General features: G+C 42.3%; 1 protein-coding gene across 3 annotated transcripts; it reads right to left on the bottom strand.

Annotated features, from left to right (window-relative positions):
• Nucleotides 1–188: 188 nt before the first annotated feature.
• On the bottom strand, nt 189–24,382 carry ankdd1a (ankyrin repeat and death domain containing 1A). 3 transcript variants are annotated; one of them, XM_046334228.1, is made up of 15 exons: nt 24,190–24,382; nt 22,180–22,283; nt 17,034–17,132; nt 10,101–10,199; nt 8,661–8,768; nt 7,870–7,998; nt 7,566–7,664; nt 7,150–7,248; nt 6,633–6,731; nt 5,222–5,320; nt 4,797–4,895; nt 3,652–3,747; nt 3,214–3,415; nt 2,669–2,800; nt 189–1,725 (listed from the first exon to the last, which is right to left on the bottom strand). In XM_046334228.1, exons 1-15 carry the CDS (start codon nt 24,221–24,223, stop codon nt 1,664–1,666), a joined length of 1,560 nt encoding a protein of 519 aa, XP_046190184.1. In that variant the 5' UTR covers nt 24,224–24,382; the 3' UTR covers nt 189–1,663. The 3 variants fall into 3 exon arrangements, with proteins under 3 accessions (XP_046190184.1, XP_046190185.1, XP_046190186.1); XM_046334229.1 differs by having other exon boundaries at nt 7,870–7,968; XM_046334230.1 differs by lacking the exon at nt 24,190–24,382 and adding an exon at nt 22,621–22,750.
• Nucleotides 24,383–24,630: the final 248 nt, after the last annotated feature.

Here is a 24,630-nt window from a genome sequence, read left to right as displayed (position 1 = left end):
GGATCACATGACAGTGAAGGCAGCAGTTTGATCCCCTGTTCCACCCCTGTTCCACCACTCACTCTCCACTATATCCCTGTCATCTATTTCATCTGTTTTAATATGTCAATAAATCTTCAAAATACACTTAAAATATATATATTTAAAGAAAAAAATGTTTCTGTATAGAAAGTCAATGAACAAATTCATACCTCATCAGTTGTTGATCATCAATTGTTTAATTGACCTAAATGTACAAGCCAAACAGTGATCAACTAAATAACAGTCCATCCCAGTGCATTGTCCATCAATACAAGAAAATAGAAAACAGTTAAGCATTTGTTAAAAACGGATCTTTACACAATATGTATGGCATTTTATGGTAAAAATCTACCATGTGGTAGAACCACCACCTATTTTAGTTATTGAGCTGCATAGTCCTGAACAGTTGTAATTTAGTAGACTGAGTTGGCATTGCAGTCCGGTACAGAAGAGAGCAATGTGGAATACTTCACCACACAGCTGAAAGCAGTATAAAACAAGTGGTCTCACTAGTAAAACATTGAAAAAGCATTCTATTAATATGGCAGATGTAGAGAGAAAACATTTTTTACTTCTCAGGTATGAAAAAATTAAATGGTAGAATATTTGTTTTATTAAAAGGCATGAAAAAGATGGTGATGTTTATTTATTATGCCCTCTTTGCCTTTTAGGCTAAACAACAAGTGGTCTTAAATGCATGGTGCCTAGATAGTTAGGCCATGCCTAGAATATGGAAATATAATGGCTCAGTAGAACATTTATTTTCATTGCACCTGCACCAGTAGAGCAAATATTTTTCACATTTACAGTGCACCACCCCACACACAAAAAACTCTTAACATTTAATTCAGTTGAACTAAGAGAAAAACACTGACTGCTATAGTTCTCTGTATGACAGACATACATGGATCCTTGACTGATCCAGGGGTCGAATTACAGGTTGCTGGGCACCATAACATATGAGATATATTTACATGGGTGCCTCCATAAGTATTAAATATATACAGAACAAAAATATAAACACAACATGCAACAATTTCAAAGATTTTACTGAGTTACAGTTTATATAAGGACAGCAGTCAATTGAAATGAATTAGGTCCTAATCTATGGATTAGGCCGGTTGGACGTACTGCCAAATTCTCTCAAATGACTTGAGGCTTATGGACATTAAATTCTCTGGCAACAGCTCTGGTGGACATTCATGCAGTCAGCATTCCAATTTCATGCTCCCTCAAAACATGAGCATCTGTGGCATTGTGTTGTGTGACAAATCTGTACATTTTGGAGTTGCCTTCTATCATTCCCAGCACAAGGTACACCTGTGTAATGATCATGCTGTTTAATCAGCTTCTTGATATGCCACACCTGTCAGGCAGATGGATTATCTTGGCAAAGGAGAAATGCTCACTAACAGGGATGTAAACAAATTTGTGCACAAAATTTGAGAGAAATAAGCTTTTTGTGCATATGGACCATTTCTGAGAATTTATTTCAGGTCATTAAACTTGGGACCAACACTTTACATGTTGCATTTATATTTTGTTCAGTGTGTCAACTTTATTCAGACTCTATTTGTAGTTTTGAACCCTGGAATGGGCATTAATTCCTGCAGTATATCAGTGTGTTTCAGGATGGACTTGTTCACATGGCGGTGCATTTCTTGGGAGAGCTTGTGTCTGCATTCGCCTTCTGTCTGATGCTTTCTGTTGAAAAAGAAAACTCCTTGTTCATTCAAGTTGACCTACGGGCTATGGACCATTACTGGTAGAGATGATAAAAGATGGTCAAACCAGCATTTAATGTACTTATGTAATTAATAACCACAATATCAGTGGTGGAAAAAGTACTAAATTGTCATTCTTGAGAAAAGTACAAGCAAACCAGACGATACAATTTTCTTGTTTTTTAAATTTACGGAGAGCCAGGGGCACACTCCAAAACTAAGACAATTTATAAATGCAGAATTTGTGTTTAGTGAGTTCGCCAGAAAAGTGGCAGTAGGGATGAAAACCCGTTATATTGGTAATTGAATTGGATTATATTGCTGTCCTACCTGAGCACTCGAAATGTGACCAGTGCTTTTGGGTGACAGGGAAAATGTATGGGAGTAAAAAGTACATATTTGCTTTAGGACTGTTTAGAATAAGTCAAAGTTGTCAACAATATAAATAATGAAGTAAAGTTCAGATACCTTTCAAAGTACAGAAATACAGCCGCTGTGATGCAAAACACAGCATCTTATGATGCAAAATGCAAAACACAAATGATGCAAAACATCAGCATCTTATGATGCAAAATGCATTTTTGGACTATATCAACAATGGGCTAATGAAACAAATACCAAAAGATTGAAGTATTACTTAAACTACTAAGTATTTTTACTTAGTTTTTACACCACTACATAATATGCTCATAAAGCTTTTGGACAACTACCTCCCCCAGGCTAGACAGCAGTGTGGTCTAGAGGGAAGCTGGGCAGTGTTCAGTAGGCATGAAATGAGTGACAATGATTGGACAGTACAGTCCGATAAGAACATCCATTGTTGTTTTTGATTTTAAAAAAATGCTATTCGCCCATTGTGCCCTGGTGCTCAGGTTCGAATACCTGATGGGTGTTGACTCCCGTCCCCCGTTCCATTGACTCACCAGCTAGGTCGGTCCTGGAGATCCCCGTCAGTCCCTCATACAGGCCTTTGATTGGGTTCTCCCCTGCGATGACTACTCCATGCAGCCAGATCAGCAACATACGGTGCCCATGCTCCTTGAAGCTCTTTGTACCTAACATATGTGAATGTCATAAGAGACTTATATAAAATAGGTGGGCTACAATAAGGACAGTTCTGGGCTTCAGTGCCTTGCTCAAGGGCACAACGGCAGGATATGGTATCTGGGATCTGTCAATTAACCCTCTAGGTTGAACCAGCAACCCTGTGGCTACTGGTCAGCCTCTCTCACCTAAAGGCTACCTGTCCGGCCAGGCTGCTAACTCCTTATTCCTTAGGCTCTTTGGGGTTTACAGATCTGAAGGAATCATATGAATGTAAGCAATATGGCGGAAGCGCCCTTAAAATCAGATAGGTCTAAGTGAAAATTCAACTTTTCCATCTAGCTTTCTATGTGATTGCTTCAGATCTGAAAATTACAACGAGCTAGGCACTGGGGGTTATTTCTAGACCAAGCCAACACTTCACCTGTCCACTGCTGCTCTATGGAGCGTATGTGGGCATCCGTGAAGCCCCAGTGTTGTGCGAGGCTCTTCCACTCCCCGCGGGACAGGTCTTTGGTGGCCAGCCTCCACGTGACAGAGCGCAGGTGCTGGGTCTCCACCTGGTGGTCCTGCTTAAAGCTCAGCTGCTTCCCCAGCCACAAATCATCATCGCTGATCACGTTGTCCTGGTACACAAAGAAAGGGTGTGTGTTTGAGATTGACTGCATTGCAGTTGAGCTGCGAAGCAGACTGATATTTGATTCTGAAATTCTAAAACACTCATTCCGGAATCGTGATGATCTGGTACAGCTGCGAAGACCTAAAGTAGTCGATCTCAACATGAATAAGTAGAGCTGCAGGCGCTACCTTGCAGTTCAATGATGGAAAGAGTTTTTATATTTGCGTTTAAATATGAACCTACCTTTTCCCACTTGTAAAACCGGTCTGCTTTGATGATCATGTCCACTAAGATGACATGGTTTCCTCTGGCTGCCACCTCCAGAGAAGTCTTCCCCTGCTGAGAGTACCAACACACAGCCACAACACTGGATTCAATATGACATACAGTACATCACCTGGGTCCAGTTCATTAGCACTAATTCACCTGGGTCCAGTTCATTAGCACTAATTCACCTGGGTCCAGTTCATTAGCACTAATTCACCTGGGTCCAGTTCATTAGCACTAATTCACCTGGGTCCAGTTCATTAGCACTAATTCACCTGGGTCCAGTTCATTAGCACTAATTCACCTGGGTCCAGTTCATTAGCACTAATTCACCTGGGTCCAGTTCATTAGCACTAATTCACCTCCAGGGTCCAGTTCATTAGCACTAATTCACCTGGGTCCAGTTCATTAGCACTAATTCACCTGGGTCCAGTTCATTAGCACTAATTCACCTGGGTCCAGTTCATTAGCACTAATTCGGGGGGAAACAGTGAAATGAGAGGTACTACCTAAACTTATCTAATAAGCAATACTTGTTGTTTTCTGTTGCAAAATGTTTTTCTCCGGCGTGCTCTGATGAACAGGATCCTGGCATAGTCTTCAGACTGGAATTAAATAATGCTTGAGCCCTTTAAACACACTAACGGGAATATGGGAAATGATTTCATTAAACCAGTGAGACACTGGCTGGTCCCATACTACACAAAGAGCCCTGAGATGTTAGTCTCAGGACTATTACTCACAGGAGGAAGCATCTGCTGTGCCAGACTGATGAGATTTGAAAATAAATGGAAGCTTTCATACCATCAAGGAAAATAAAGTTGACATTATTGAATTTTTATTGCAAGTGTGACCGTCAGTGAAACACGTTATCTGTATTGATATGATTTAGATACCATATCTTCAGTGATTGATACCCTCAATGAGTTGCCCAAACACATTGGAAATTAGATAACAAATTTCAAGAGGTTTTATCCACGCGTTATTAACAATCCATTACAACGCCCACATACAGGCGTTCTTGTTTGCTCCGCCATGTTTTAATGGATCACTTCACTTCTAAAGGTAAATAAAGAACAAGATAAAAAAATTACCCTATAAAATGAGATTAAATCAAATACCTTATCCAGTAGTTTGAGGTTAACCCCAGCTATGAGGATCATCTCAGCGATGTCCTGTCTTCCATGCTCTGCTGCGATGTGCAGGGCTGTCTGGAGCCTCTGTAAGGAAGGAGGTAGAGAGGGAAGGGAGAAAGAACGAGAGAGTGAGACAGAAAAAGAGGGGAAAAAAGAGAGATGAATTAGGTCATTATTGTTACAAGTGTTATGGCAGTTCCTGTACAGAAGCCTTCTGTTCTATGGTCTTTACCTCAATGATAATGTAAACAACATCAAACACAGATCACGCAACCTGATGACTCAGAATGGATACAGACACTTTAAGGTACACGATGCACCATTGGCCTAACAAATCATTGAATGCATAGAATGTTTCCATACAGTAAGGTGTTTGCGTAACGCCCATAGAGAGTGGAAACATTACTCACATTGTCAGATATGTCCAGATCACATTCAGCGTCTATTAGCAGCCGTACCACCTCGGTGTGATTGTGGAGCACGGCGATGTGAAGAGGGGACGTGTGTTGCTGTTCAAAACACAAGGTCAAATTAGATACACATTGATGGTTACCACGTACAGATGCCACGTAAATAAGAATAAATTATACTTGTAAAGCGCTTTTCATTATGCAAGAATAATCTCAAAGTGCATAAAATGAAATAGAAACTAGGAAATATATTTAACAAGACATTTCAAAATATATAACAATATCATGAAAACAACAATAGGAGTCTAGGAACGAGGCTAGTCCAGCTGATAGAGATGAGTCTTAAGGCCTGCTTTAGGAACGAGGATAGTCCAGCTGATAGAGAGGAGTCTTAAGGCCTGCTTTAGGAACGAGGATAGTCCAGCTGATAGAGAGGAGTCTTAAGGCCTGCTTTAGGAACGAGGATAGTCCAGCTGATAGAGATGAGTCTTAAGGCCTGCTTTAAATGCACCAACAGTCTGAGCAGCTTTGAGATTGTCATTGAGGGAGTTCCAGAGGTGTGGTTTGTGGGAGGAACAAGGAGGTGTAATGAGTTCGCACTCAAAAAGACGTTGCATAAAGCTTACTTCATTATTCAATGTGTTTTATAATGGTCACTGCATCAGGGATAACTTACACAGACAAGTATTCAGTAAGAACCCATTACACCTCTTTGTTTGTCTGAATTGGCAGGTTTTACACACCAGCCAAGCTTCTGGGGGAGTGCGATGGTTCTCTTTTGATTAGTGGTACGTGGGAGGAAAAGGCCTGTTGTACTGTAGCTTGTGGTCTTGTTTCAAACACAAACTAAAACAAAGATCTATGGAGAGAACCTATTCTGCACTGAGGCACTGAAAAAACACCTTTTGTGTCTTGGGCGGATCCAGTGGTCTAAGCTGCTGCCTCCAGGACCCTACTGCTGCAGCATGGGTTTAAAACTAGCATGGCAGAACACCTGTTTATTGACTCTCTATCCAATACAAAAATATGAGATGAGTGGGACTGTCCTACTCCTTTAAAAATAATGTAAATAAAACACTTTCACTGAAAACGTCAATGTAGGACATGCACTGAATTATACAAACAAATGTGGCACCAATTCTCTGAGTAGGAAAAAGAAAGTGGAGAAGACATGGTGCAGATGCTGAACCCTACTGGTGTATTCTGAGCTGTTGGAATAAAAGCGTCTGCTAAATGGCATATATTATTATTATTATATTAACTAAAAGACCTGGCTGTTCACTATTGTAATTTGAAAGAGGAGCTAACCAAGTTGCAATAAGTGCTACCAAATATTCCTACAGGGGAGCTAACCGATGCACAAACTAGTGTAGTATGTACAGTATGGTTAAAGGTTGGCTTGCATACTCACACCATCCACCGTGTCTGTGTTGACGCCCGCCTCCAGTAGCAGACTGGTCTCCCTCTCAAAGCCGTGCTGGGCCACGTAGTGGAGGGCATTCATATTCTTCTGCACAGACAACAACATAGTGGGACAGGTCACAGTTCAGACTCACTAATGTACCTCTCAGTCTCACACATTAGTTGTCACTTTGACATTATACATATATCCAATTATCTATCCATCTTAGATTCAGTCTTAAATGTAAGTGTGATAATCAGGTACTACTTTAAACTAATTACAATTTACTTAAAGTCTTTATAAACCCTTTAAGACATTTAGATGCTTTAGAAATCATGTATTATCATCCATTCCTGTCTCTGCAAGAGTTAAGACCATTGTCTTGGAAGAGAAGGTCCCAGTCAGTGCATAGGAAGCACCCACTTCTAGGTGGTCCTCTGCCCATACGTTTACAGCTATATGAATATATAGATGAATGCTCTATAAAGCCTTTATGAGTTATAGTTAATTGAAAGTTGACCCTTACGTTTGTCAGCGCGTTGACATTACAGCAGGCCTCCAGCAGTAGTTTGACACATTCATAGTGACCTCCATCAGAGGACAGGTGCAGAGGTGTCAGTCCGTCCTGGAGAACCAAATATCACGTCACAACAGGCCTCCATCAGCTTTACATTCTATCAACTGAATAGGGAATAATCAACCATATAAAATAGAACAAGTAGCTGTAAGCCTAATTATTATAGTAAAATAGAATGTTATTTCCTGGCAAAAAAGGTTTAGAAGCAAAACATAAATTCATAGTAAACTTTTTTCTCTCATCATTATCCATATAAAGTGAAGCAGGAACCACGACAGCTGAAAGACATTGAATATAAAATATAGTTTCTGGGCTGCTTTTAACCCTACACCACACCACACAGTGACAATATGTTCTTTACTCACTATGTTTCTCTCGTCAATGTCCACTCCTGTCTCAACTAACTTCTGCAGGACCTCATTATGTCCATGCTTGGCTGCTAGATGGATGGCCATGTTTTCATCCTATACAATATATATAAACACAAAGACATCATGTTATATTTACATGATAACATCTTAGTTACAAACACACAGGAAAAGTAATGTAAACGCGTTTTCCAAAGGTGTTTAAAGTTAATGTTTACTCTCTCGCTACTGTAATACTAGCCTAATCATGTATTAACCTATAAGTGTGTATGTGTGGACATGTGTCAACGTCTGAACCTACCTTATCCTTGAGGCCGTGAGTGCAGCCCATACCGATGAGGAACTCAACCACCTCTAGTTGTCCATGTTCTGCAGCCAGGTGAAAAGCTGTCTTCCCAGACTGACAGTAAAACAGGGAGTGAGGGATTAACTAGAAGAAGACAGTAACAGTAATGACAACATCACAGTATGACCAAATGACACTAATGACAATATGACCAAATGACAGTATGAAAGTATTGACAGTATGGAATAACCATGTCTTCTGTTCTGCCCCAAGCAGGGCTCGAACTAATAACCTCCTGCACAAACACACAAGCCAACCGTTTTAGCCAACAGAGCAAGGGACTAGTATGTCACTCTGTAAGCAACAGTTGGCTGTTGGGGGGGGTGGGGCTTGATGTCACTGATGTCCAGCCAACATGCGACAAGCAGGTTTGACATCCTAGTAAACACATCTAACATGGCACAGGATAAATAATAGGTAGCATAGTAAACCCTCAAGGTATCTGTTGTGCACAGAGGGTGGTGATACTGCATCAAAAACATTTTTTAAATAAGATTTTTTTAAATTGTGTCATCATCAATTTCCCTTGTAAATCCTGTAACCAGGCAGGGTTGAGACTAAAGCACACACAGGGAGAGTATAAGGAAAGCAAAGCCCTAGGACAGTACTGGGAAAGTACTGAGAAAGGAAAGCACTCCCAGGAAAATACCAGTTCAAGGAATTTGCTATGAAAGGTCTTTGAAAGAACTAGGAAAGTGCAGAAAGTGTGCTAGTGAAGAACCGGTAATGTGGTGTGGGGCAGTCACATTGTCCACCCTGTCCAGCAGTACATCCTCTACTAGGTCCTCCATGATGAACTCCAGCACTCTGCTATGACCCCGCTGGGCGGCACAGTGCAGCAGGCCCAGCCCATTCTGACAGAGAGACGGATACATAACATATTATAAGTCTTATTATAATACAAAAATGAATTGTAAGACAGAAATGACTGAAAGCCGCCTCAAGTGGTGTGATCTGAAAAACTTGCTGTCACGTTCACTGTCTTCAAACTCCGTCATAGATGAGCCAAGGCGCAACGTGCATGTAATTCCACATCTTTAATAAAGTGAAACCTTCACAAAAAAAAAAAAACAGAACATGACGCAACTGTGGTAGACAGAAAATAAATAATTACCCACAACATTAGGTGGGAAAAAGCTGCCTAAGTATGATTCCCAATCAGAGACAATGATAGACAGCTGCCTCTGATTGGGAACCACACTTGGCCAAAAACAAAGAAATAGAAAACATAGAATGCCCACACAAATCACACCCTGACCTAACCAAATAGAGAAATAAAACGTCTCTAAGGTCAGGGCGTGACACTTGCCCCAAACCGAGTGAGATGGAGTACATTTGTCAATGGCCTATGCTCCTCATAGGAGCCAAAGGCTTAAGTCAAGTAAGTCAGTCAATTATTATGACATATAAATTAACTTACAGAGCACTATATTTGCAAGCTTTAAAAGGCATAGTATGCAGAAATTGCACTTCCATTGCCTGGATGCTAAAATTCTATGATGTTTGAGGGTCTAATTACACCATAACACACTGGTCAAAACACTGTATGCTGGCTTGCAAAGTGATGTAATTTTTTGAGGAATCCAGCCAGAGTAAGGATATCCAAAATTGACTGCTGGGGTAGAGAAGATTGATTAATGAGACCTAAATCATCTCAACTGGAACAGCCATCTCAGTAACTGGTGCAATAAGTCCAACTACTAACAGATTGGGTTAGTTCAGAAAAATGTAGCATAAGATTAAATCAACAATTCTGAAAACAAACCTGCAGGGAAATATGAAGATGATTGGTTTTGAGCAAACATGAATTTGTAATGTTACTCAACAAGCTTGTTCAAATTCAGCTAACTTCGAGCATTATTTGTTGAGTGAACAAACTTGAACACATCAGCTCAACTTCTTGTCCTTTTGAAGTCCACCCAACTCAGAGTTCCCCTGATTAAGCAATATGTTAAGTTGGCTTTTCTTTTGTGTGCATAGGTGTGAAGACAAACAGCATATTGTTTGCCTGAATTATACAAGCTATGACTAGTTAAAATGAGACACAATTGTGGAATAGACAGAATTAAAACACTATAACATGAAGATAATCGCATGATGTAGTTCTATCCACGTGTTTACATCATTGGGGGTAGGATCCGTTCCATTGAATTTGGTCAACTCATGTAATTAATTTAATAACTTACTTTGTTTTCACAGTTGAGCTTTGCGCCAGAGGCCACGAGGATCTGTAGGATCTTGAGGCGACCGAACCAGGCTGCCAGCAGCAGAGGATTCATACCAAACTGAGAAGGGACAGCATGTTGTAGAAATAGAATGAACACACATTTTCTAAGTAGCTGCTGCTGTTCACTTTACTCACCCTCTTCTGGACTCGCAGCCAATTTGATCTCCATGATTATGTAGCCTCCATCTCTGCCTCATATATAATATACACACAGAGCCTTCAGGAAGTATTTTCCCCTTGACTTATTCAAATGTTGTTTTAAAGCCTGATTTTCAACATGGAGAAAAGTGTTGCTTTTTTCACCCATCTTAACACAATAACCCATAATGACAAAGTGAAAACATGTTTTTAGAAAATGTTGCTAATTTATTGTTATTTAAATACAAAAATATCAAATGTACATAAGTGTTCATACCCATGAGTCAATACATATTAGAATCACACCTGAGAACACATGGATTGTACAATATTTGCACATTATTATTTGAAAGATTCTTCAAGCTCTGTCAAGTTGATTGTTGATCATTGCTAGACAGCCAGTTTCAAGTCTTTCCATAGATTTTCAAGCAGATTTAAGTCAAAGCTGTAACTACAGTAGGCCACTCAGGAACATTCAATGTTGTCTTGGTAAGCAGTTTATATTTGGCCTTGTTTTAGGTTATTGTCCTGCTGAAAGGGGAATTTGTCTCTGTGTCAAGTGTGCTCCCTCTCCGGACTCTAGGTCACCAGGCTGCTCGTTATGGCGCACACCTGTCACCATCGTTACGCGCACCCGCGTGTCGTCAGACTCACCTGGACTCCATCACTTCCCTGATTACCTTCCCTTTATATGTCACTCCCTTTGGTTCCTTCCCCAGGCGTCATTGTTTCTGTTTTATGTCTGTGTGCTGTTAGTGTTTCTTGGTTAGTATTATGTTCTGTTTACTTGACTAAAACACTCCCTGAACTTGCTTCCCAACTCTCAGTGCACATTGTTACACCCAGTGTCTGTTAGAAAGCAGATTTAGCCAGGTTCTTCTAGGATGTTGCCTGCGCTTAACTTCATTGTTTCTTTTTATAAAAAAAAAAGCATACAGTATTCATTCCCCTTGGCATTTTTCCTATTTTGTTGTATTACAACCTGTAATTTAAATATATTTATTTGGATTTCATGTAATGGACATACACAAAATAGTCCAAATTGGGGAAGTGAAATTTAAAAAATAACTTATTTAAAAAAAAATAAAAAAAAAAAAAAAAATGAAGTGGTGCGTGCATATGTATTCCCCCCCTTTTCTATGAAGCCCCTAAATATGATCTGGTGCAACCAATTACCTTCAAAAGTCACATAACTAGTTAAATAAAGTCCACCTGTGTACAATCTAAGTGTCACATGATCTGTCACGTGATCTCAGTATATATACACCTGTTCTGAAAGACCCCAGAGTCTGCAACACCACCAAGCAAGGGGCACCACCATGCAAGTGGCACCATGAAGACCAAGGAGCTCTCCAAACAGGTCAGGGACAAAGTTGTGGAGAAGTGTAGATCAGGGTTGGGTTATGAAACTTTGAACATCCCACGGAGCACCATTAAAAAATGGAAAGAACCACAACAAACATGCCAAGAGAGGGCCGCCCACCAAAACACATGGACAAGGCAAGGAGGGCATTAATCAAAGAGGCAACAAAGAGACCAAAGATAGGAAGGAGCTGCAAAGCTCCACAGCGGCGATCGGAGTATCTGTCCATAGGACCACTTTAAGCAGTACACTCCACGGAGCTGGGCTTTACGGAGGAGTGGCAAAAAAAAGACATTGCTTAAAGAACAAAAATAAGCAAACACGTTTGGTGTTCGCCAAAAGGCACGTGGGCGACTCCCCAAACATATGGAAGAAGGTACTCTGGTCAGATGAGACTAAAATTGAGCTTTTTGGCCATCAAGGGAAACGCTATATCTGGCACAAACCCAACACCTCTCATCACTCTGAGATACTAAACGATATCATAACCGCCATCGATAAAAGACAGTACTGTGCAGCCGTCTTCATCGACCTGGCCAAGGCTTTCGACTCTGTCACTCACCGTATTCTTATCGGTAGACTCAACAGCCTTGGTTTCTCAAATGACTGCCTCACCTGGTTCACCAACTACTTCTCAGTTAGAATTCAGTGTGTCAAATCGGAGGGCCTGTTGTCCAGACCTCTGGCAGTCTCTATGGAGGTACCACAGGATTCAATTCTCAGGCCGACTCTTTTCTCTGTATATATCAATGATGTCGCTCTTGCTGCGGGTGATTCCTTGATCCACTTATACGCAGACGACACCATTCTGTATACTTCTAGCCCTTCTTTGGACAATGTGTTAACAAACCTCCAAACGAGCTTCAGTGCCATACCACTTCTCCTGTGGAATCCAACTGCTCTTAAACGCTAGTAAAACTAAATACATGTTCTTCAACCGATCGCAGCTCGCACCCGCTCGCCCGACTTGCGTCATTACGGTTCTGACTTAGAATATGTGGACAACTACAAATACCTAGGTGTATGGCTAGACTAAACTCTCCTTCCAGACTCATATTAAGCATCTCCAATCCAAAATTAAATCTAGAATCTATTTCACAACAAAGCCTCTTTCACTCACGCTGCCAAACATACCCTCGTAAAACTGACTATCCTACCGATCCTCGACTTCGGTGATGTCATCTACAAAATAGCCTCCAACACTCTACTCGGCAAACTGGATGCAGTCTATCACCGTGCCATCCGTTTTGTCACCAAGCCCCATATACCACCCATCACTGCGTCCTGTATGCTCTCATCGGCTGGCCCTTGCTACATATTCGGCTGACCCACTGGCTCCAGGTTATCTATAAGTCTTTGCTAGGTAAAGCTCTGCCTCATCTCAGCTCACCATGACACCCACCCTTAGCACACGCTCCAGCAGGTGTATCTCACTGGTCATCCCCAAAGCCAACAACTCCTTTGGCCGCCTTCCCTTCCAGTTCTCTGATGCCAATGACTGGAACGAATTGCAAAAATCGCTGAAGTTGGAGACATATCTCCCTCAATAACTTTAAGCATCAGCTATCTGAGCAGCATACCAATCACTGCAGCTGTACACAGCCTGTCTGTAAAAGCCAATCCAACTACCTACCTCTTTTGCACACCAGTATTTCTACTTGCACATCATCATCTGCACATCTATCACTCCAGTGTTAATTTGCTAAATTGTAATTACTTCACTACTATGGCCTATTTATTGCCTTAACTCCTTACTCCATTTGCACACACTGTGTATATATATTTTTTCTATTGTGTTATTGATTGTACTTTTGTTTATCCCATGTGTAACTCTTTTTGTTGTACTGCTTTGCTTGATCTTGGCTTTATCTTGGCCAGGTTGCAGTTGTAAATGAGAACTTGTTCTCAACTGGCCTACCTGGTTAATAAAAAAATTTTAAATAAAAAACTATATATATATATATATATATATATATAATTTTTTTTGTTTTATCGGCAGGGACTGGGAAACTTTTCTGAATTGAACGAATGATGGATGGCACTAAATACAGGGAAATGCTTGAGGGAAACCTGTTTCAGTCTTCCAGAGATTTGAGAGGTTCACCATCCAGTAGGACAATGGCCCTAAGCATACTGCTAAAGCAACACTCGAGTGGTTTAAGGGGAAACATTTAATTGTCTTGGAATGGCCTAGTCAAAGCCCAGACCTCAATCAAATTGAGAATCTGTCGTATGACTTAAAGATTGCTGTACACCAACTGAACACAACCAAATTGAAGGAGATGGAGCAGTTTTGAAAAACTCCCAGTGGCAAGATGTGCCAAGCTTATAGAGACATATTCCAAGAGACTTGTAGGTGTAATTTCTGCAAAAGGTGGCTCTACAAAGTTGACTTGAGGGGGAATAGTTATGCACGCTCAAGTTCTGTTTTTTTGTCTTATTTCTTGCTTGTTTCACAATAAAAATATTTTGCAGCTTCAAAGTGGTAGGCATGTTGTGTTCACTCTGTCATTTAGGTTAGTATTGTGGAGTAACTACAATGTTGTTGATCCATCCTCAGTTTACTCCTATCACAGCCATTAAACTCTAACTGTTTTATAGTCACCATTGGCCTCATGGTGAAATCCCTGAGTGGTTTCCATCCTCTCCGGCAACTGAGTTAGGAAAGTTGCCTGTATCTGCTCAAAAGGATATTCAATGTCTGCTTTGTTTTATTCAAAGCCCTTCTTTGCAAGGCATTATAACATTTCCCTGGTCTTTGTCATTGAATCTGTTGGAAATTCACCGCTCGATTCAGGGACCTTACATATAATTGTATGTGTGTGGAACAGTATAACTTTACACTGTCCCCTCGCCGGGTAAAGAGAGGAGGTAGTCATTCAGAAATCATGTTAAACACTTATTGCACCATGCAATTGATTATGTGACTTGTTCAGCACATTTTTACTCCTGAATTTATTTAGGCTTGGCAGTTGAATACTTATTGACTCAAGACATTTCAGCTTTTATTTTTTTAAATTAATTTGTAAACACTTCTAAAAATATAATTACACTTTGACATTATGAGGTATTGTGTGTAGTAGGCCAGTGACACAATTTCAATTAAATACATTTTAAATTCAGGCCGTAACACAACAAAATTTGGAAAAAGTCAAGGGGTGGGAATACCTTTTGAATGTAATGTATACAGTGCAATCGGAAAGTATTTAGACCACTTGACTTTTTCCAAATGTTGCTATGTTACAGCCTTATTATAAAATGGATTAAATACTTTCCCCCTCATCAATCTACACACAATATCCCATAATGACAAAGAAAAAAAATGGGTTTTATAATTGTTTTCAAGCTATGAGACTCGATATTGAGCTCAGGTGCATCCTGTTTCCATACAACTTGGAGTCCACCTGTGGTAAATTCAACTTATTGGACATGATTTTGAAAGGCACACGCCTGTCTATGTAAGGTCCCACAGTTGACAGTGCATGTCAGAGAAAAAAATCAAGCCATGAGGTCAAAGGTCAATTTTCCATAGCGCTCCGAGACAGGATTTTGTCGAGGCACAGATCTGGGTAAGGGCACAACAAAACCATTCTGCAGCATTGAAGGTCCCCAACAACACGGTGGCCTCCATAATTCTTAAATGGAAGAAGTTTGGAACCACCAAGACTCTTCCTAGAGCTGGCCACCCAGCCAAACTGAGCAATCGGGGGAGAAGGGCCTTGGTCAGGGAGGTGACCAAGAACCCGATGGTCACTCTGACAGAGCTTCAGAGTTGCTCTGTAGAGATGGGAGAATCTTACAGAAGGACATCTCTGCAGCACTCCAACAATCTGGCCTTTACGATAGAGTGGCCAGACAGAAGCCACTCCTCAATAGAAGGCAGAAGACCGTATAACTTAAGAGTTTGCAAAAAGGCACCTAAAGGACTCTCAGACCATGAGAAACAAGATTCTCTGGTCTGATGAAAACAAGATTGAACTCTTTGACCTGAATGCCAAGCATCATGTCTGGAGAAATCCTGGCACCATCCCTACGGTGAAGCATGGTGGTGGCAGCATCATGCTGTGGGGATGTTTTCAGCAGCAGGGACTGGGAGACTAGTCAGGATCAAGAGAAAGAATAACGGAGCAAAGTACAAAGAGATCCTTGATGAAAACCTGCTCTAGAGCGCTCAGGACCTCAGACTGGGGTAAAGGTTCACCTTCCAACAGCTCATCGACCCCAAGCACAGTCAAGACAACGCAGGAGTGGCTTTGGGACAAGTCTCTGAATGTCCTTGGATGGCCCAGCCAGAGCCCGGGCTTGAACCCGATCTAACATATCTGGAGAGACCTGAAAATAGCTGTGCAGCGACGCTCCCCATCCAATCTGACAGATCTTGAGAGGATCTGCAGAGAAAAATGGGAGAAACTCCCCAAATATAGGTGTGCCAAGCTTGTAGCGTCCTACCCAAGAAGTCTCGAGGCTGTAATCGCTGCCAAAGACGCTCCAACAAAGTACTGAGTAAAAGGTCTGAATGCTTATGTAAATGTGATATTTCAGTTTATTTCAAAATGTATAGAAACCTGTTTATTCCTTGTTATTACAGGCTATTTTGTGTGGATTGAAAAGGAATTAAAACAGTTGAATCCATTTTTGAATAAGGCAGTAACGTAACAAAATGTTTAAAAAGTCAACGGGTCTGAATGATTTGTAGGTTAATTTAGAATGTAGAATACAACCTTATGTCTGTTGTAATTAAGAATATTGCAGTAGCACAAGCAGGACGCAGTCAACACATTGCAGTGGCAAAACACATTAAATCACCATTTAGACTGCCTGTCTGTGTCTTACTTGTGTGTGATGAAATATTCATCATCACAGTCATTATAATGCCAGTGTCCTGAGACAAAGGGTGTGTGTGTGTGTGTGTGTGTGTGTGTGTGTGTGTGTGTGTGTGTGTGTGTGTGTGTGTGTGTGTGTGTGTGTGTGTGTGTGGGTGTGTCTGCGGGTGTGTCTGCGGGTGTGTCTGCGGGTGTGTGTGCGAGCATGCACTTTGTGTGTGCCTGTGCAGAGAACCAGACAAGAAAAACTGAGTAAGGTAATTTCTACGACCCCCCACGTCTACGCTGATGAATATGAAGGTGTCTAACTGTTACCTCACTATACACCCAAATTAACTGCATTAGAGACAGAGTTGTCTCAAGGGCTCATAGACAAAGGTGGGATGTTATGAGCAATTTTACGCACAGTTCATAAGAAAATGCAGATCATGGCTGAGTAACTGCAATAAACTTTGTGAGGCCATAGCCCACAATAAAACACTGTCTGTATGAGTGTAAGTGTGTTTGTGAGTGTGAGTGTAAGCGTGAGTGTGAGTGTAAGCGTGAGTGTGAGTGTGTGTGTACCTACACTGTCCTCCACATCCACCTCATTATTATGGTCTAGTAGCAGACGTAGAGCCTGCTCGTTCCCAGCCCCTGCCGCCCAGTGCAGCGCTGTACGGCCTTTCTGTGGAGAGTGAGAGGAGGAAGAGAGAGAAAACACAATGAGAATGGTGAGAGAGGAGGAGCGAGAGAAACAACCCGAGAGAGAGAAACAACCCGATAGAGAGGAGAGAGAAACAACCCGATAGAGAGGAGAGAGAAACATCACGATAGAGAGGAGAGAGAAACAACCCGATAGAGAGGAGAGAGAAACAACCCGATAGAGAGGAGAGAGAAACAACCCGATAGAGAGGAGAGAAACAACCCGATAGAGAGGAGACAGAAACAACCCGATAGAGAGGAGACAGAAACAACCCGATAGAGAGGAGACAGAAACAACCCGATAGAGAGGAGACAGAAACAACCCGATAGAGAGGAGAGAAACAACCCGATAGAGAGGAGACAGAAACAACCCGATAGAGAGAAACAACCCGATAGAGAGAAACAACCCGATAGAGAGGAGAGAGAAACAACCCGATAGAGAGGAGACAGAAACAACCCGATAGAGAGACAGAAACAACCCGATAGAGAGAAACAACCCGATAGAGAGGAGACAGAAACAACCCGATAGAGAAACAACCCGATAGAGAGGAGACAGAAACAACCCGATAGAGAAACAACCCGATAGAGAGGAGACAGAAACAACCCGAGAGAGAAACAACCCGATAGAAGAAACAACCCGATAGAGAAACAACCCGATAGAGAAACAACCCGATAGAGAAACAACCCGATAGAGAGGAGACAGAAACAACCCGATAGAGAGGAGACAGAAACAACCCGATAGAGAAACAACCCGATAGAGAGAAACAACCCGAGAGAGAAACAACCCGATAGAGAGGAGACAGAAACAACCCGATAGAGAGGAGAGAGAAACAACCCGATAGAGAGAAACAACCCGATAGAGAGAAACAACCCGATAGAGAGGAGACAGAAACAACCCGATAGAGAGGAGACAGAAACAACCCGATAGAGAAACAACCCGATAGAGAGAAACAACCCGATAGAGAGAGAGAAACAACCCGATAGAGAGAAACAACCCGATAGAAACAACCCGATAGAAGAGGAGAGAGAAACAACCCGATAGAGAGAGAGAAACAACCCGTAGAGAGGAGAGAGAAACAACCCGATAGAGAGGAGAGAGAAACAACCCGATAGAGAGGAGAGAGAAACAACCCGATAGAGAAACAACCCGATAGAGAGGAGAGAGAAACAACCCGATAGAGAGAAACAACCCGATAGAGAGGAGAGAAACAACCCGATAGAGAGAAACAACCCGGTAGAGAGGAGAGAGAAACAACCCGATAGAGAGAAACAACCCGATAGAGAGGAGAGAGAAACAACCCGATAGAGAGAAACAACCCGATAGAGAGGAGAGAGAAACAACCCGATAGAGAGGAGAGAAACAACCCGATAGAGAGAAACAACCCGATAGAGAGGAGACAGAAACAACCCGATAGAGAGGAGAGAGAAACAACCCGATAGAGAGGAGAGAGAAACAACCCGATAGAGAGAAACAACCCGAGGAGAGAGAAACAACCCGATAGAGAGAGAAACAACCCGATAGAGAGAGAGAGAAACAACCCGAGAGAAACAACCCGATAGAGAGAAACAACCCGAGAGAGAAACAACCCGGGAGAGAGAAACAACCCGGTAGAGAGAAACAACCCGGTAGAGAGAAACAACCCGGTAGAGAGGAGAGAGAAACAACCCGGAGAGAGAAACAACCCGATAGAGAGAAACAACCCGATAGAGAGGAGAGAGAAACAACCCGATAGAGAGAAACAACCCGATAGAGAGGAGAGAGAAACAACCCGGTAGAGAGAAACAACCCGGTAGAGAGGAGAGAGAAACAACCCGGTAGAGAGAAACAACCCGGTAGAGAGGAGAGAGAAACAACCCGATAGAGAGAAACAACCCGATAGAGAGGAGAGAGAAACAACCCGATAGAGAGGAGAGAGAAACAACCCGATAGAGAGGAGAGAGAAACAACCCGATAGAGAGAAACAACCCGATAGAGAGGAGAGAGAAACAACCCGATAGAGAGGAGAGAGAAACAACCCGATAGAGAGGAGAGAGAAACAACCCGATAGAGAGAAACAACCCGATAGAGAGGAGAGAGAAACAACCCGATAGAGAGAAACAACCCGATAGAGAGGAGAGAGAAACAACCCGATAGAGAGGAGAGAGAAACAAGAGAGAAACAACCCGAAACAATAGAGAGGAGAGAGAAACAACCCGATAGAGAGAAACAACCCGGAGAGAGAAACAAGAGAGAAACAACCCGATAGAGAGAAACAAGAGAGAGAGAAACAACCCGATAGAGAGAGAGAAACAACCCGATAGAGAGGAGAGAGAAACAACCCGATAGAGAGGAGAGAGAAACAACCCGATAGAGAGGAGAGAGAAACAACCCGATAGAGAGGAGAGAGAAACAACCCGATAGAGAGGAGAGAGAAACAACCCGATAGAGAGGAGAGAGAAACAACCCGATAGAGAGGAGAGAGAAACAACCCGGTAGAGAGAAACAACCCGATAGAGAGAGAAACAACCCGATAGAGAAAGAGTAGAGAGAGAAACAACCCGATAGAGAGAGAGAGAAACAACCCGATAGAGAGGAGAGAGAAACAACCCGAAATAGAGAGAGAGAAACAACCCGATAGAGAAACAACCCGATAGAGAGGAGAGAAAAACGATAGAGAAACCCGATAGAGAGGAGAGAGAAACAACCCGATAGAGAGAGAGAAACAACCCGATAGAGAGAAACAACCCGATAGAGAAACAACCCGATAGAGAGGGAGACAGAAACAACCCGATAGAGAGGAGAGAAACAACCCGATAGAGACCCGATAGAGAGGAGAGAGAGAAACAACCCGATAGAGAGAAACAACCCGAAACAAGAGGAGAGAAACAACCCGAGAGAGAGAGAAACAACCCGATAGAGAGGAGAGAAACAACCCGATAGAGACCCGATAGAGAGGAGAGAAACAACCCGATAGAGGAGACAGAAACAACCCGATAGAGAGGAGAGAAACAACCCGATAGAGAGAAACAACCCGATAGAGAGAAACAACCCGATAGAGAGAAACAACCCGATAGAGAGAAACAACCCGATAGAGAGGAGAGAGAAACAACCCGATAGAGAGAAACAACCCGATAGAGAGGAGAGAGAAACAACCCGATAGAGAGGAGAGAGAAACAACCCGATAGAGAGAGAGAAACAACCCGATAGAGAGAAGAAACAACCCGATAGAGAAACAACCCGAGAGAGAAACAACCCGATAGAGAGAGAAACAACCCGATAGAGAAACAACCCGAGAAGAGAGAAACAACCCGATAGAGAGGAGAGAGAAACAACCCGATAGAGAGGAGAGAGAAACAACCCGATAGAGAGAAACAACCCGATAGAGAGGAGAGAGAAACAACCCGATAGAGAGGAGAGAGAAACAACCCGATAGAGAGGAGAGAGAAACAACCCGAGAGAGAGAAACAACCCGATAGAGAGGAGAGAGAAACAACCCGATAGAGAGGAGAGAGAAACAACCCGATAGAGAGGAGAGAGAAACAACCCGATAGAGAGGAGAGAGAAACAACCCGATAGAGAGGAGAGAGAAACAACCCGATAGAGAGAAACAACCCGATAAACAAGAGGAGAGAGAAACAACCCGATAGAGAGGAGAGAGAAACAACAACCCGATAGAGACAGAGAGAGAAACAACCCGATAGAGAGGAGAGAGAAACAACCCGATAGAGAGGAGAGAGAAACAACCCGATAGAGAGGAGAGAGAAACAACCCGATAGAGAGGAGAGAGAAACAACCCGATAGAGAGGAGAGAGAAACAACCCGATAGAGAGGAGAGAGAAACAACCCGATAGAGAGGAGAGAGAAACAACCCGATAGAGAGAAACAACCCGATAGAGAGGAGAGAGAAACAACCCCAGAGATAGAGAGGATAGAGAGGAGAGAGAAACAACCCGATAGAGAGAAACAACCCGATAGAGAAACAACCCGATAGAGAAACAACCCGATAGAGAAACAACCCGATAGAGAGAAACAACCCGATAGAGAAACAACCCAGATAGAGAAACAACCCGTAGAGAGAAACAACCCGATAGAGAGGAGAGAGAAATACATTTGAATGTAAAATGCTTTTGATGTGTTTTTAGTGTGTAGCTGTTCTTTCACAGCCGCAAACCAAATCGCCCAATGTAGGACAATAAAGTGTTCTGAATCAGAATGAAATAAAACACAACAATAATGTAGGCATGAAAGGTGGTTTATCTGCAGTGGACGTGAGCATGCAGATAAAGAAGCTTGAGGTAGACAGAAGCCTCTCCCTTTCCACTGGAACAGATACAGTAACAGCTCTGAAAGGTTATGTAAAGTCTAGGTTGAGATACTTCCACTATATAACCACATAGACAGCTTCATACTTTCATGATCCCTGCAGGGTAATTCAGTTCATCAAGACACAGAGAAGAAAACATAAGTTGCATGCTATATTTTACTGCAAAAAAACCAAAACACTTTTATTATGCAACTTATTTGCAAGAACATTGAGTGAGAAACAGTTAAGGACCTAGCGGTGAAACCTTGGGCCATGCTAGCCAGGAGAAACAAGTCAGAGGGTGTTATTTCACCACAGTGAGGTGAAATCCGGGTCATATCCTTTTCCCGGGACAACAAGATGCTGGTTTCCTTTTCCTTTCACAAATGGCAGGAACAAAGCTACAGCTGCTAAAGCCTTGGCAGTGTGGCACTGACTGACTGGCATCGACTCTGTCAGATCTAATCCTTCCTGGGTATTTGCACTGTGGTTTACTAATGGGAATTAGTACAGCTTAGTAGAAGTTGTGGAATTAGTAGTTCTTGTGAACTCACTTTCAGTCAGGTTTCAACACAACAATAGTCATTATCATGAAAAACATGCATAGCATCCCTTATTCAATTGACAGTGGTAAACTATTGTGTGTAAGTGTGTGTGTGTGTGTGCGTGCGTGCATGTGTGTGTGTGTGTGTATCTGCCAACGACTGTGACTGTGTGTATGCTCTCCAATCCCGTACATGCACTCACTTTGTTGTTGGCCTTGATGTCCACTCCTTTCTTCATCAGCTCCCGCATTTTGTCCGTGTCGTTCCTCTTTGCTGCATCGTGGAATTCTTTCTCCGACCGGAGCACTGTGAACAGACATGGTCCATGGAAAGGAGGATGGGAGAAACAGGAACAAGCGTCAGGCTCTATCTCTGTTCACAAGGAGGGGGCAGGTAGCCTAGTGGTTAAAGCGTTGGGCCAGTAACCGAAAGGTTGCGAGATCAAATCCCCCAGGTGACAAGGTAAATATCTGTCATTCTGTCCCTGAACAAGGTAGTTAAACATACTGATCCCAGGCCACCATTTTAACTCTTAAATATCTATCCAATGGATTTTGTGATGTATGGATCACTGCCTCAGCCATGGATTGATCTGTCAAATGTATTTATTTGCCTTCATGTTGATGCCTGTCTTTTTTCTTACCCCCTTTTCTTCCCCTTGCGTCCTCTAAACCTCCGAGTCACACGTCCCCAAATCAACCGCACTTCTTAACACCCACACGCTTAACACGGAAGCCAGCCGCACCAATGTGTCACCGTTCAACTGATGACCGAGGTCAGCCTGCAGGAGTCGCTAGAGCGCGATGAGCCAAGTAAAGCCCCCCCACAGCCAAAACCCTCCCCTAACACAGACCACGCTGGACCTGGGATCGAACCCAGGTCTGTAGTGACACCTCTAGCACTGCACCTGTCACGGTCGTTGTATGGAGGAGACCAAGGCACAGCGTGGTAAGCATACATACTTCTTTTAATGGAAGAACAAACACTGAACAAAACTAATACAAAACAACATAACCGAACCGTGAAGCCATTATGGCTAGTGCAGACAGGCAACTAAACATAGACTAAGAACCCACAAACTACCCAAGGAATATGCTCCCTAAGTATGGTCCCCAATCAGAGACAACGATAAACAGCTGCCTCTGATTGAGAACCAATCTAGGTAACCACAGACATATAAACACCTAGACTTACAAAAACCCATAGGGATAACTGTGATTTGGTCTGTGTAGTCTTCCTACTGTATTCATGAAGTGTCTTTAGTGCTGATCTGGAATCAGTTTAGTCCTTCAATCACAATTAATATGATTATATGGAAAGGGGGGAACTGGTCCTAGATCAGAACTCTTACTCTGAGACTCTTTATGACTACAGACGCTGGTTTCTCTTATGAGACAACAATGACAGACTGGTTGAGACTGACCTAGATCGGTCTATCCCGGAGGTTATATGCTTGTACTATGCACAACATTGCCAGGCCTACATCAAACGGTACATTGAGCATTACAAGTCAGAAAACGAATGCAACCAGTGGAGGCTGCTGAGGAGAGGACGGCTCATAAAAATGGCTGAAACGGAGTAAATGGAACGGCACTAAACACATGGAAACAATGTGTTGGATGTATTTGGTACCATGCCACCCATTCTGCTCCAGCCATTACCACGAGTCTGTCCTCCCCAATTAATGTTCCACCAACCTCTTATAAGTGCAATGATAAACTAGCGCTAAAACAACAGCTAAACACCTCACCACTAGACCAGGGTTCCCAAACTAGGTCCTGCTAATATTCTATAAGTGGTGCAGGAGCTCAAGCAGTAGAACATTTGAGGTGCTGGTATTCAGCTCCAGTGATCTGATGCCCAAGTCAAGCACTACTACAATATCATATTTCAGAAGTAATGCAAATCAAAAGGCTATGGTTTCATCCTATAAGGAGGAACCATATGAGCCCTGTCATGCAGCCCGACAACCATCACATTGCAATATAACATAGCCTAGTATTTGAACTGGCTTCAGTTCATGGTAGCTCTTATCAATTCATCAATTATTCTGACTGAATCTGTTCTGATACAGTGTCCGCGCGTGCAATAACCTGATAAAGGCAGGCTGCCTAGACTAGTACAGTATATAGGCCAGATGAGCGGAGTAGGCATCACAAAAACCAATACATACAGCTATTCCGTTAGTAATGAGAGAATTATACATTCTTACAGATATCATCCTCTGAAACCAGATCGTCCTCCATTCTGTCAGTGATTCCAAAACGGCACCGATTCAGTTGATTTCATTTTTTTGTCGTAATCCGCGATCTGATTCCCATCAAATAGTCTATTATCTGGATCCAGCGATTCTACTATGCAGTCGAAGTGCCGCACACATCCGGGTGTTGAGCTCAGAGGGACCAGCCCACATTCATTGCCTATCATTTAAATATGAGAGAGAACAACTGGAACGATCTATCATCTCAGATCGCAATAATATTTAGCCTGTAATGCTGCGCATAGATGTAAACTGGGCTTTCTGCCTCACATAAAGCCTTATAATATTGTATTATGGCGCCTAATGTGTGTAGCCTAATAACTATATTTTTGGCGTTTTAAACCAGCTTGGTTGTTATTTATTACTCAGTATATATTCTTACAAGTCATTATA

This window comes from Oncorhynchus gorbuscha, unplaced genomic scaffold, assembly GCF_021184085.1.
Source record: "Oncorhynchus gorbuscha isolate QuinsamMale2020 ecotype Even-year unplaced genomic scaffold, OgorEven_v1.0 Un_scaffold_587, whole genome shotgun sequence".
NCBI classification, from domain to species: domain Eukaryota; kingdom Metazoa; phylum Chordata; class Actinopteri; order Salmoniformes; family Salmonidae; genus Oncorhynchus; species Oncorhynchus gorbuscha.
The sequence above is the reverse complement of the archived record's forward strand: the minus strand, read 5'-3'. Positions and strand labels throughout refer to the sequence as shown.